General features: G+C 48.8%; 1 protein-coding gene across 1 annotated transcript in view; it reads right to left on the bottom strand.

Moving 5' to 3' along the window:
• LOC142931325 (uncharacterized) overlaps positions 1-13,152 on the bottom strand; it is a 39,994-nt gene that overhangs the window by 26,394 nt on the left and 448 nt on the right. Inside the window, exons 2-4 of the mRNA XM_076075214.1 lie at positions 11,787-11,948; positions 3,494-3,565; positions 2,245-2,370 (exon numbers count right to left, since the gene is read on the bottom strand). Coding sequence (XP_075931329.1) covers positions 2,245-2,370; positions 3,494-3,565; positions 11,787-11,918 — 330 coding nt within the window. The 5' untranslated portion in view covers positions 11,919-11,948. The remainder of the gene's footprint in view (positions 1-2,244; positions 2,371-3,493; positions 3,566-11,786; positions 11,949-13,152) is intronic.

The following is a 13,152-nucleotide window of genomic DNA, read 5'->3' as shown; positions in this document are numbered from 1 at the left end:
CGTCGCTACCCACTGACGTTGGCAAGACTCGCAGGGTAGTGAGGCGTCACCTAGTGTGATTTCCAAGAGCTGAAAGACAGAGTATTGCTGAAAGATTATTCTACATTGAGTCCAGCTGCAGAGCGACCGACGCACCAAGCAAGAGCTTCTGCAAACCAGAGCAAGAGCACGTGCGACTTGAGTCATCCAGCAGTGGAGAAAAACCTGCTTTCAGCAAACCAGCAACGAGCACGTTCGAGTTCTCCACCCAGAGAGAGGGAGCGTGCCGATGCAGCTCATCCAACAGCGGAGAGAAACTGCTGTCAGCGAACCAGCACGAGCGTGATCGCGCAGCTCATCCAGCAGTGGAGAGAGGTGTCCACTGAGCAGAACTGAGAGCGATCAAGCAACTCTCCCCCGTGGACAGAGGCTGGCTGCTGCGTGGAGGAGGGCGGCGATACGTATGATGCACTCCCACACACCTCACCACTCTAAAGGGAGCGAGGCTACTTCTCCTACAAGCGATGCCAACTTCAGCGTATGGCAACAAAAAAATAATTAATTCCAAACACTGACTATTCAAAACAATTCATATCACTCAAACCTACACAGGTCCTTAACCAGAAGCGAACACTCAAGTCCGTGAACCATCTGGCTGTGGAAGCATCGATCGTGTGATAACAGTCCGTCATTTATAAGTATATTCATAATTTCCCTCTTTAATATTTTGTTTTGGACTGTACTTCTAATCGCATAAGTTACCAACCGATCCATCAATACGAATTAACCCTTGGCACCTTCGCCACAGAGCTACGCTCCTGGGGAGGAATCGTGCTAAACCGATTTTCTGATCATACAATCTTATTCACGAATTAATTAATTAATCTCCCGTGAGATAACACGTTCCGCCGCATACCCTCACACTAAGCCATTTCGGTAATCTTATAGTCTGTCCGGTGGATCTGTTGTTACATTTATGCCTTTGGAAATAATAACTGTTTGATTGTCTTTTTATATGAATACCGTTGCATGTTAATCAATCTCCTGTGATCATGTGCTGACCATTTCAAGCATAATGATCGTTCATATTATAATGTATAAGCTTTTGTGTAGCATAGCATTTGCATGTCCTGACTCTCTCTCTCACTAACAGCAATCGCTTTATGCGGGGTCCATGTGTTATCAAAGTGAAATCGTAAAGTCGTTGATGATACTGTCTTGAAACCGTGTGGATATCGTGTTGAAGTTCCAAGATTGAGAGTTCACATACATATTATAGTTAAGGTTTAATTAGAAAATAAATTGATTAATACAGAAGTGGTCGTGTGATTCTTTCCTGAAATTTTTGCATAAAACCTGTATCCTGCGATGAGATATGAACTCGGGAACCTAAATTATAAACACACCAATCCACACTCATTAAACTAAAGCGAATGATATGAACATGGGACCTAAAATATGATATGAACTCGGGAACCTAAACTATAAACACACCAATCCACACTCATTAAACTAAAGCGAACGATATGAACATGGGACCTAAAATATGAACACTCGGGGAGTGTTAAAGCGAGAATCATTGTATTATGCTGATCAATAATACGAAGTTAGACAACGAGGCCGAATTGACACTAGCGTAACTGCACACGATTGATTACGTTATCCTGATTGATAACCCCACCTCGTCAACGAGGCGGGGCCTGATTATCATAAAGGCTATCATTAACACAACCACACCCACTCGTATAAATTAATACGATTACCTCTCTAATTAGCATAGTTACATGCATAATTACACGAATTAGCATAATTTCGGATTAATTATGCAAATTTCGACTTTCATTTAATTTTAATTATTTTTCATCAATTTTCACACACCCACATATACAACACTACGCAAAAGAAGAAGTTGATTATGATAATATGGCTTTCCCCTTTCTGGCAATAAAACAGAAAGGGGAAAACCCTATTATCATAATTTAATACTGGCAAAGGAGGTCTCATGAAATAAGTTGCTTGTCAGGAGAAGCAAACCTCATGGACCTTCTCCCTGAGATTACCCTGCAACACTACAATGCCAAACACCAGAAGCGTTGGCCTGTGAAGAATATTGGTGAAAGACCAATATAGGTTGGACAGCAGACACGACAAATCGGACAACTATTAACATCACGCAGGTAATGGTCAAAGCTATAAATCACATTTGCAAATAAACGTGACAGCCACATCCAGAGCACCACTAATCTTCTACTTCAGGATATTTACCTTGTCGGAGGGCGACACGCTGCTCCTCTTGTGCCGTCTCCGTGTCTTCGCCCGCTTGTTCACGGACTTTGTCTCCTCGTAGGTCTTGGGGCTCTCGCAAGTGGCGGTGCCATTTTTGAGCGCTGTCTGAAAGAACACGGTCGGTTAGTTGAGGTTGGTTTGGTTTCGTGTGGCCACGGCCATATACACTGACGTAGTCACGGGCCGTAGGTAACCCACCCCTGCTCTAAGACGTGTAAGACCGGGTGTCTCGATCTGCTTCTGTACATACACGTACTACTTTTGAACGGCTCGTAGAGTGTTGCCAACTCAGCAATTTTGTTGCTCGATTTAGAGGCATTTTTGGGGGTTTACCAAGCGACCAAATTTGAGTGACTTTCTGGGATAATTTTGAGGATTTAGAAGCAATTCCCGCTCGTATGAATGTACGCATTCACATGACATTTAAAATGGCTCATCGACTCAAAAAAGCACGCTCTTAGAAATCCTACGTCACTTTGCTATGGCACAGTGTCGAGTGCCATTTATTATAACTAGTCTAGGCATAATGCAGCCTTATTGAGTTAGCAACAATGCTGTCAAACCACTGTGTGCCCATTTTCCCCATTCATATTTGTGGCTGACATGTTTCCAACCTGCGCACGTATCACTGTGCACGTTCTCCGCCGCCTGGTGAGGAAGTTCGTTTAGACAAAAACAGTCAAATGAACTTGAGCAAGGCGCTTACCATCGAATAACACAGTACTCGAAGGTGTGCGCATGTTGAATTTCTTTCGCATCGTACGTAGCCAATGATGCTAATCGGAGGTGTGGGGGAAGGAGAACAAAAATGTAGCCGTGAAGAAATAAGTTTTGTAACCACTGGTGGTGCACGTGACACACGAAGTGTGTTATATTGTCGGGCTTTCCCGGGTATCCCTTGCAACAGGTGTGTTGTGTCTCAAGGTGTAAATATAACCATGTACACGCACACAGAGATACGAAGTGCACAAGTACACACAGACAAGCGATACAAAGACAAAGACCCCCCCTTATAGCCTTAACAGACTGTTGGGGCAAGTGCTGTTAGCGAGTACCTATGAAGGCCGGCATAGCACACGAGGGGGTGGGTGGCCAGCACCACGCCCGGCCGCCTTTGTCTCCACAGTGGCGCTGTTTACACACCGCGCCTGGTCCTCATCTGTGGCTGAGTCAACCTAGGGGAGGCCCAGGACCGGTTGAGCTCACAGCCAGAGTCGGAGACACTCACCTTGAAGGACGTGACGGCTTTGTCATACGCCTTGATGAGCGCTGTGTCGTCCCAAATGTCAGAATCGTCACTCTACACAGGGCACACAACCACCACCACCATCACCACCACGACCCTTTTGAGTCGACATCGACCGCACGCGGCACGCTCAGCACGCGGCACGCTCAGCACGTGCCACACGCTCAGCACGCGGCACACGCTCAGCACGCAGCACGTGCTGAGCGTGTGCCGCGTGCGGCGTGCGGCGCGTGGCACGCTCAGCACGCGGCACAGGCTCAGCACTCGGCACACGCTCAGCACGCGGCACACGCCGCACGCTCAGCACGCGGCACGCTCAGCACGCGGCGAGACCCACGGCGTTCCCCCACACCCGGAGCGCTGTGCGAGAGAAGTGACGTCCGTCCACTGCAGTACCAGGGCGCGGCGCATTGCGGCGCTTGTATTGACCATACTTCACCACGCTGGTACCAGAGCGGGTCTGTGAATGCGGGCGAGTGAAGGCTCGAGTTCAGTACAGTGCTGACATACACGCAATTTGCTAGTTAATTGAATGCAAGTACACCGTCGAAACTGATAGCAAGAGGAAATTATATACCGAGCCAGTGGTATAAAATCCTCATTTCGAGGGCGGCGAGCGGCGACTCGCATATGACCACCGCTGTTGATTCGCCACAAAGTAGTGCACTGTTGACTTCATTCACACCGCACTGTAGTGTCACTGTACAATGCACGTAAGCCCACCAGTGCACGCGCAGACAGCGCTGTACACGCGTACCGTGCGAACATAACGTCAACAACATAACGTCAATAACACAACATAACGTCAATAACACAACATAACGTCAATAACATAACGTCAATAACATAACGTCAACAACATAACGTCAATAACACAACATAACGTCAATAACACAACATAACGTCAATAACACAACATAACGTCAATAACACAACATAACGTCAATAGCATAACAACATAACGTCAACATAACGTCAATAACACAACAACATAACGCCAATAACACGACAACATAACGTCAATAACATAACGTCAACAACATAACGTCAATAGCATAACGTCAATAACGTGTTCATTCTGCTTCGCGGTGCACAGCATACAGAAGAAGTGCATCCGACAGCCACGACTCTACTGACGCTACCCCCCACTCTCACCAACCCGCACTGAGCAGGCGAGGTGAAGTATGGTCAAGTAAATAAACCCCACGGGGTGTGCAGAGGCCCTCGTCCAGCAGTGGACGCGTGGAGCACAAAGAGGAGGGGGTATGGGAGAGGAGGAGGAGCGGGCGCGACTTGTCCATCACCTGCCCCTTCTGGTAGACGACGTCTCCCCGCGACACGGCCATGGACGATGGCGCGAGCGAGCGAGCGAGCCCGCAAAGAGGCCCCCCAGGAGCTTTGAAACCTCGCAGGAGAAGCGCGCGACTGAAGGTGGTGGTTGTTGTTGTTGGCGGCGGGGGTGGTGGTGAAGCCAAGCCGGCCGGTTCCCTTACGTAACGAACACAACAGCAGCAGCAAGGAGACACGCTGCTTTAGCTGGGTGTTGTTTATCGGAGCTTATCGAAGGCCGCCTCTCTCGCTGCCTCCGAGTGAAGGGAGCGCGCGCCCCATGTGCGCCCTGAACGCCGCCACCGCAAACCTGCGACTCGCCGCCGGCGGCCATCTTACGCAAGGGAAGCGTCGCCCCCCCGCAGTGAATGGGAAAGCCGGCGATGGGCGTCATCAACACGTCACCACTTCACCTCCCCACTCCCCACCCCCACGAAGAAATGGGACACGGGGATTGGGCCAAAGCGGGAAACTCTTCCCTGTGTAAGATGGCCGACAGGAACGCGTACACCGCGGCAGCGCTACGGACCGCGCCCCCTCCTCCCCGTCTCCCCCCCCCGCCATTATCCTCCCCGCTACCGCTATAGGCGCTGCGCAAGACGCCGCGCGATAAAAATGTTCTATAATTAATTAGGGCGCAACCTCGGTCTGTGACGTAACATAATTGTTGGGGGCGGTGTCAGTTGACGTCACTGGCAGGTATCGAATTTCTAAGCGTCACATCCTGCGCGTCACATCCGGCGATGACGTCGCAATCGTCACAGGCTAAATACACGTGACGCTCGCACGTGACGCTCACAACTCCAACTGGCTCCTCACTGGCAACACGCGTGGTCAAGATGGTGCTGCTGTATGGGGTCAAGGCGTTTGTCATGTTGACCTTGATTCACATTACCGGATTGGTTGGTTATAAAGGAGACAGTGCCAACTACCCGACCCCGACTCCATTGGTCACACAGCCCAACATAGACCCCTTGCCATGCGTTGTGTCACAGCAGCTCATGGCCGTTGCGATAGTGATGATGGCTGTGATCGAGATATTCATGTGGCGACGTTGGAGCTGTAACCTATCCAACACCGAGCGTTACAGCGCCATGCTGTGCGAGGAAAACATGAAGCTGTGTCAAAGAAGAAGCACGGTGGAAGACGACAACGCATTCCTCAGGTTCAGGGAGGCGGAGACACGTAAAGACAATGAGGCGTTGCGTCTAGAGATACTGCTTCGGGAGAACGCAATGGTGCTGAATCCACAGATGCTGCGTGAAAAGAACTGGCTCGTAAAGAAGGAGAATCAACGGCTGCGTCACGAGAACGAGAAGCTGATTCGTGCCGCAGCCGCCCACGCCGCCACGGCCAACGTCACCGCCAATGCCGCGGACGCTCCCACCGCCGCGAACGCCGACGCCGATGACGCCACCACCGCCGCTATCACGACTAACGAGGAGACCTCCTTTGCTGCCACGGCCAACACCACATCGTCCACCAATGCCTCAGATGCTCCCACCGCCTCGAACGCCGACGCTGATGACGCTACCGCCTCCATCGCCGCCACTGACACCCCCACCGCCAACGTCACCAACAAGACCAAGAAGCTTAAATTTCGATGTCTCAGAAACTTCTTTCGTAAACGCTTCAATTTGACACGTTTAAGAGCCCGAATAAAAACATCACCCACATAGAGGCAAAAGACAAAGGACCCCCGTATAGCCTTAACAGACTGTTTGGATAATGGCTGTTAGCAAGGACGTATGACGTACACGACCACTCCTCACACACACATGGACGCACACACACGCACGTGCCTGACTTACTAATGGGTTCTGTTCCTGATGACCCTTCGTAAGCCGCATGGTTTGTCAGTCGGGAAGCAATAATGTACTGTATTTAAATGCACATATCTGTCGGTGTCATAAAATGTGTTATGGTTAAACAAAAAAAGGGAAGCACTGTTAAGCTTATAAATAAGAATTATTGTATATTTGCATGTAACACTCTAAAAAATTTACTGTATGGTAAATACAACTTAAAATAAAGTAACATAAAAAGAAATTCGTTTTGTTTTCGTTACCTTGAGTCCTGATGCTGGCTTGGTTGTGTAGGAGAAATTAATTAAAAGAATTTTGATTTAAAGCTTTGGTGACTGCAGTAATTCATATTCTTAGCTCTTTCGGTAAAGTCACGTTGAAGGGAAACAATAAAATATATATAATAAAATTCTCACGACGTTTCGACTGCAACACAAACGGCAAGAAACATTTGAAAAAATGTTTTTTGCCGTTGGTTTTCACACCTGATGATGACTACTTGTGTTGCAGTCGAAACGTCGTGAGAATTTTATTGTTTATATATATTTTATTGTTATTGTTTCCCTTCAACGTGACTTTACCAAAAGAACCAAGAATATGAATTACTGCAGTCACGAAAGCTTTAAATAAAAATAAAGGTTTTGTTTTGGGTCGCGTAAATATCAATGCGTCGTGAAACCCGCACAAGTTGTGCATATTCCCAGTTGTTTTCTCCAGTCGTGCATCCTCCCTCACGCACTTAGCCAGCTCGTTGTAGGCAACTTTTATTTTACACTCGAATTAATCTGGAGCTGTGCCCTCTACCAGAAGAAACTCGACTCCCAGAGACCACTCTCGGTTGATGGTGGTGAAGAAGCCAAGGCTGTCGGTCCCTTACGTAATTAATACTGCACCAACAAGGAGACACGTGAGTTGGTTGTCATTGGTGGTTATTGGCAGTGGAAGGCCGCGTGTCTTGCTACCTCAGAGAGAAGAGAAAGGCGCTGGAATGCGACGAGAAAAAAACTGCCCTGCAACTTCAAACTCGCAAACGATTGTCACCAGCGGCCATCTTACGTGAGGGAAGCGTCGCCCGTTGTGGTGAACGGGAAATCCGGCGATGACGTCTACAACACGCCCCTCCACCTCCCCCCGTTTGTCCCCCCCCCCCACCGTTAACCTCCCCGCTACCGCTAGGGGCGCTGCGCGAGACGCCGCGCGAGGCAAATAAATAAATAATAAGGGCGCGGCTCGGTCTGTGACGTCATTCATCCGGTTTGGGGGCGGGGTCAGCGCGTCACATCCGGCGATCACGTCGCAATCGTCACAGGCTTAATACACACGTGACGCTCACACGCGAGTTTCACACCCGAACTGGCTTCGCGTTGGCAACACGTCGTGGCAAGATGCTGCTCCTGCATGTAGTCATACCGTTTGTTGCGTTGCTCTTGATTCACTTTTCCAGACTGGTTGACTACAAAGGAGGAGGCAGTGTCAACTACCCGACTCCATTGGTCACAAAGCCCAACATAGACCCCTTGCCATGCGTTGTGTCACAGCAGCTCATGGCCGTTGCGATAGTGATGATGGCTGTGATCCAGATATTCCTGTGGCGACGTTGGAGCTGTAACCTATCCAACACCCAGCGTTACAGCACCATGCTGTGCAAGGAAAACGTGAAGCTGCGTCAAAGAAGACGCACGGTGGAAGACGACAACGCATTCCTTAGGTTCAGGGAGGCGGAGACGCGTAAAGACAATGAGGCGTTGCGTCTAGAGATACTGCTTCGGGATAACGCAATGGTGCTGAATCAACAGATGCTGTGTGAACAGAACTGGCTCGTAAAGAAGGAGAATCAACGGCTGCGTCACGAGAACGAGAAGCTGATTCGTGCCGCAGCCGCCCACGCCGCCACGGCCAACGTCTCCGCCAATGCCGCCGACGCTCCCACCGCCGCGAACGCCGACGCCGATGACGCCACCACCGCCGCTATCACGACTAACGAGGAGACCTCCTTTGCTGCCACAGCCAACACCACATCGTCCACCAATGCCGCAGACGCTCCCACCGCCTCGAACGCCGACGCTGATGACGCTACCGCCTCCATCGCCGCCACTGACACCCCCACCGCCAACGTCACCAACAAGACCAAGAAGCTGAAATTTCGATGTCTCAGAAACTTATTTCGTAAACGCTTCAATTTGACACGTTTAAGAGCCCGAATAAAAACATCACCCACATAGAGGCAAAAGACAAAGGACCCCCGTATAGCCTTAACAGACTGTTTGGATAATGGCTGTTAGCAAGGACGTATGACGTACACGACCACTCCTCACACACACATGGACGCACACACACGCACGTGCCTGACTTACTAATGGGTTCTGTTCCTGATGACCCTTCGTAAGCCGCATGGTTTGTCAGTCGGGAAGCAATAATGTACTGTATTTAAATGCACATATCCGTCGGTGTCATAAAATGTGTTATGGTTAAACAAAAAAAGGGAAGCACTGTTAAGCTTATAAATAAGAATTATTGTATATTTGCATGTAACACTCTAAAAAATGTACTGTATGGTAAATACAACTTAAAATAAAGTAACATAAAAAGAAATTCGTTTTGTTTTCGTTACCTTGAGTCCTGATGCTGGCTTGGTTGTGTAGGAGAAATTAATTAAAAGAATTTTGATTTAAAGCTTTGGTGACTGCAGTAATTCATATTCTTAGCTCTTTCGGTAAAGTCACGTTGAAGGGAAACAATAAAATATATATAATAAAATTCTCACGACGTTTCGACTGCAACACAAACGGCAAGAAACATTTGAAAAAATGTTTTTTGCCGTTGGTTTTCACACCTGATGATGACTACTTGTGTTGCAGTCGAAACGTCGTGAGAATTTTATTGTTTATATATATTTTATTGTTATTGTTTCCCTTCAACGTGACTTTACCAAAAGAACCAAGAATATGAATTACTGCAGTCACGAAAGCTTTAAATAAAAATAAAGGTTTTGTTTTGGGTCGCGTAAATATCAATGCGTCGTGAAACCCGCACAAGTTGTGCATATTCCCAGTTGTTTTCTCCAGTCGTGCATCCTCCCTCACGCACTTAGCCAGCTCGTTGTAGGCAACTTTTATTTTACACTCGAATTAATCTGGAGCTGTGCCCTCTACCAGAAGAAACTCGACTCCCAGAGACCACTCTCGGTTGATGGTGGTGAAGAAGCCAAGGCTGTCGGTCCCTTACGTAATTAATACTGCAACAACAAGGAGACACGTGAGTTGGTTGTCATTGGTGGTTATTGGCAGTGGAAGGCCGCGTGTCTTGCTGCCTCAGAGAGGAGAGAAAGGCGCTGGAATGCGACGAGAAAAAAACTGCCCTGCAACTTCAAACTCGCAAACGATTGTCACCAGCGGCCATCTTACGTGAGGAAAGCGTCGCCCGTTGTTGTGAACGGGAAAGCCGGCGATGACGTCTTCAAAACGCCCCCCCCCCCTTCACCTCTCCCTCCCCCCACGCCGTGAGGGGACACAGGGATTGGCAAAAGCGAGAAACTTTTCCCTGTGTAAGATGGTCGACAGCAACGCGTACATCGCGGCAGCGCTCCCGACCCCCCCTACCGTCCCCCCACCCCCCACCGTTATCCTCCCCGCTACCGCTAGGGGCATGGCACGAAAAACCGCTTGAGTTAAAATAAATAAATAAGGCACACCTCGGTCTGTGACGTCACAGACCCCATTTTTTGGGGGGGGGGGGGGGGGTCAGCTGACGTGCCCGGCCGGTGTCGGATTCTAACCGCATCACATCCGGCGATGACGTCACATTCGTCACAGGATAAATACACGTGAGAGGGCGATGGTGCTGCATCCACAGATGCTGCATGAGGAGAGCCGGCTCGTAGAGAAGGAGAATCAACGGCTGCGTCACGAGAATGAGAAGCTGATTCGTGCCGCAGCCGTCAACGTCAGCACCTCCACCAATGTCACGGACACTCCCAACGCCGCGAACGCCAACACCAACAACGCCATCACCACGATGCCAACACCGCCGCCACTAATGCCATTGCCAAGACGAATAAACTTTCATTTTTATGGCTCAGAAACCTCTTTCATTCAACTCTTTCATTTTAAAAGTTAAAAAGCCCGAATTAAAACATCACACACAAAGGCAAAAGACAAAGAACCCCCGCATAGCCTTCACAGACTGTTTGGACAAGGGCTGTTAGCAAGAACGTAAAACCTACACGACCGCTCCTCACACAAAGACAAAGATCCCCCGTTTCGCCTTAACAGACTGTAGGGGCAAGTGCTGTTAGCGAGCACCTATGAAGGCCGAAATGGTACACGAGTGGGTGGGTGGCCAGCACCACGCCCGACTGCCTTTGTCTCCCCAGTGGCGATGTTTACACCGCACCAGGTACTCATTTGAGGCTGAGTCGACCTAGGGGAGGCCCGGGACCGGTTCAGATAATCGTCACTGGTGTTGGCCGTGAGAGGGAATCGAACCCGGGTCGCCAGGTTCATAGCGCAGCGCGCTAACCGCTACACTATTGCTCCCCACACATGGACACACACATGGACACACACACACACACACAAGTGGCTGACTTACTAATGGGTTCTGTTCCTGAACAGCCTTTATAAGTCGAATGGTTCGTAAGTCAAGACGCGATAATTAAGTGTATTTAAATGCACATACCTGTAAGTGTTATAAAATGTGTTATGGTTAAACAAAAAAGGGAAGCATTGTTAGGCATAAAAATAACAATAATTGTACATTTGCCTGTAACACTGTAAAAAATATACTGTATGGGGAATACAACTCAAAATAAAGTTTCGTTAAAATAAATGAATCCGATTTGTTTTCGTTACCTTGAGTCTAGTCACGTGGTAACACTGTGGTGGTATTGTGAGTAATGTATCACGTGGTAACACTGTGGGGGTATTGTGAGTAATGTATCACGTGGTAACACTGTGAGCCGCTTTAGGGGGTATTTGGCCTACTCTTTCACACGCTTTCCCCCACGATGTGCGACCTGCCGATCGATTAACCGCTCTAGTCGGCATGTAACAATCGCTTTTAATTCCTCGCCTAACAACACTCGCTCATTCGTATGACACACACGGCAACGCTCAAGTGTCCCAGCAGGCGAATGTGCTCACGTAAGGTGGAAAGCCAGGGAAGGGGGGAGGATGGGACAAGGGTGGCGACGGGTAGGCCCACGGTGGGACGCTCTGCTTCTGCTTGTGACCCTTCTTCCATGCTCCGTGCCCACCCTTGGGTCTGCCTGGCATCTCGTAGTCGTCGGCGGAGGGGGCACTCTCCTGCGGCGTCGGCACACACACGGGAACGCACATCGGAGAGACGCTTTCACGCGATTCTGCATTCCTTAAATGACTACGGCTTGACCTCGTATAACGGACCATGCTCATAACGATAGCCCGTTTATTACGAGCATAGCTGCAGTGGCGTTAATTCTCGTGTCGATTCGCATACTTCCACACAGCGTCCGGGTTACCTTAGCCACCCTACATATATAACGATCGTGCTCGCTGCCAAGCATCCAATCATTGATGGGTTTTTCTTTTGTATTCTATGAATAATGTACACATGTACCTGCCTGTATGTCATGTTTTAATTTAGCATTTGTTTAGGATGCCTGTTCAAATAAACCATTACAAATACACAGCGACACATTGACGCTGTCACGTGTTTCCTCAAGGTCCAGTTTAAGTTTTCATTCCAGGTTCGCTAGTGGTTCGTTCTAAAGAGGTAATATCTGTATTTACATAACATTACATATGGGCCTTGAAACTACGCACTGCATTGTTGGCACAGCATGTACTTCCACAATGACAGAGATCCCCCGCATAGCCTTTAACAGACTGTTGGGGCAAATGCTGTTTGAGAGCATCTATTAATGCCGGCACGGCACGCGATGGAGATGGTTGGCCAGCACAATGCTTGGCTGCCCTTGTTTCCTCAAATGTGGATATTTACACACAGCACCAGGTGACTATTTAAGGCTGAGGCAACCTACGGGAGGCACAGCAAAAGATTAAATATTAGCCACTGTCATTGGTCGAACTCAAGTCGCCGGGTTCGGGGCGTAGTGCACTCAACCGCACCACCACTGTACTTCCATTGGCACACATAAAAGACGGAAGATCTTCTAGAATTCTAAATAATGTGGCAGACGAGTTTTTCATCTGACTTAAAAATCGATCAAAATTGCCTTCAAGAAACGGGTTTTCTTCATGTTTTTACTTATCTTCAAATGCAACGCATTTGGTTCAACGACGCTCCACAGCTTTAATTCCCCACGCAGAAAAAAATCTTCGTCTTGCCAATCAACCTACTCGTATTGTTACGCTGCAACAGAAGGGCACCTCCTCACCTCCACCCTCGGTAACATGGCCGAATAAAACATCGGGCTGGGTCCACGTCCTGGCGAGAGCCACGTAGCTGCCAACGTTTAGGGGTTAGGCTGCTTTTCTTCACAAATGTATCAAAAGCTTCCTTTCCACC

Source organism: Petromyzon marinus, chromosome 52, assembly GCF_048934315.1.
Source record: "Petromyzon marinus isolate PM22_M1 ecotype Great Lakes invasive population chromosome 52, UKy_Petmar_22M1.pri1.0, whole genome shotgun sequence".
NCBI classification, from domain to species: domain Eukaryota; kingdom Metazoa; phylum Chordata; class Hyperoartia; order Petromyzontiformes; family Petromyzontidae; genus Petromyzon; species Petromyzon marinus.
Note: the sequence above shows the minus strand (reverse complement) of the source record. Positions and strands in the feature narration are given on the sequence as shown.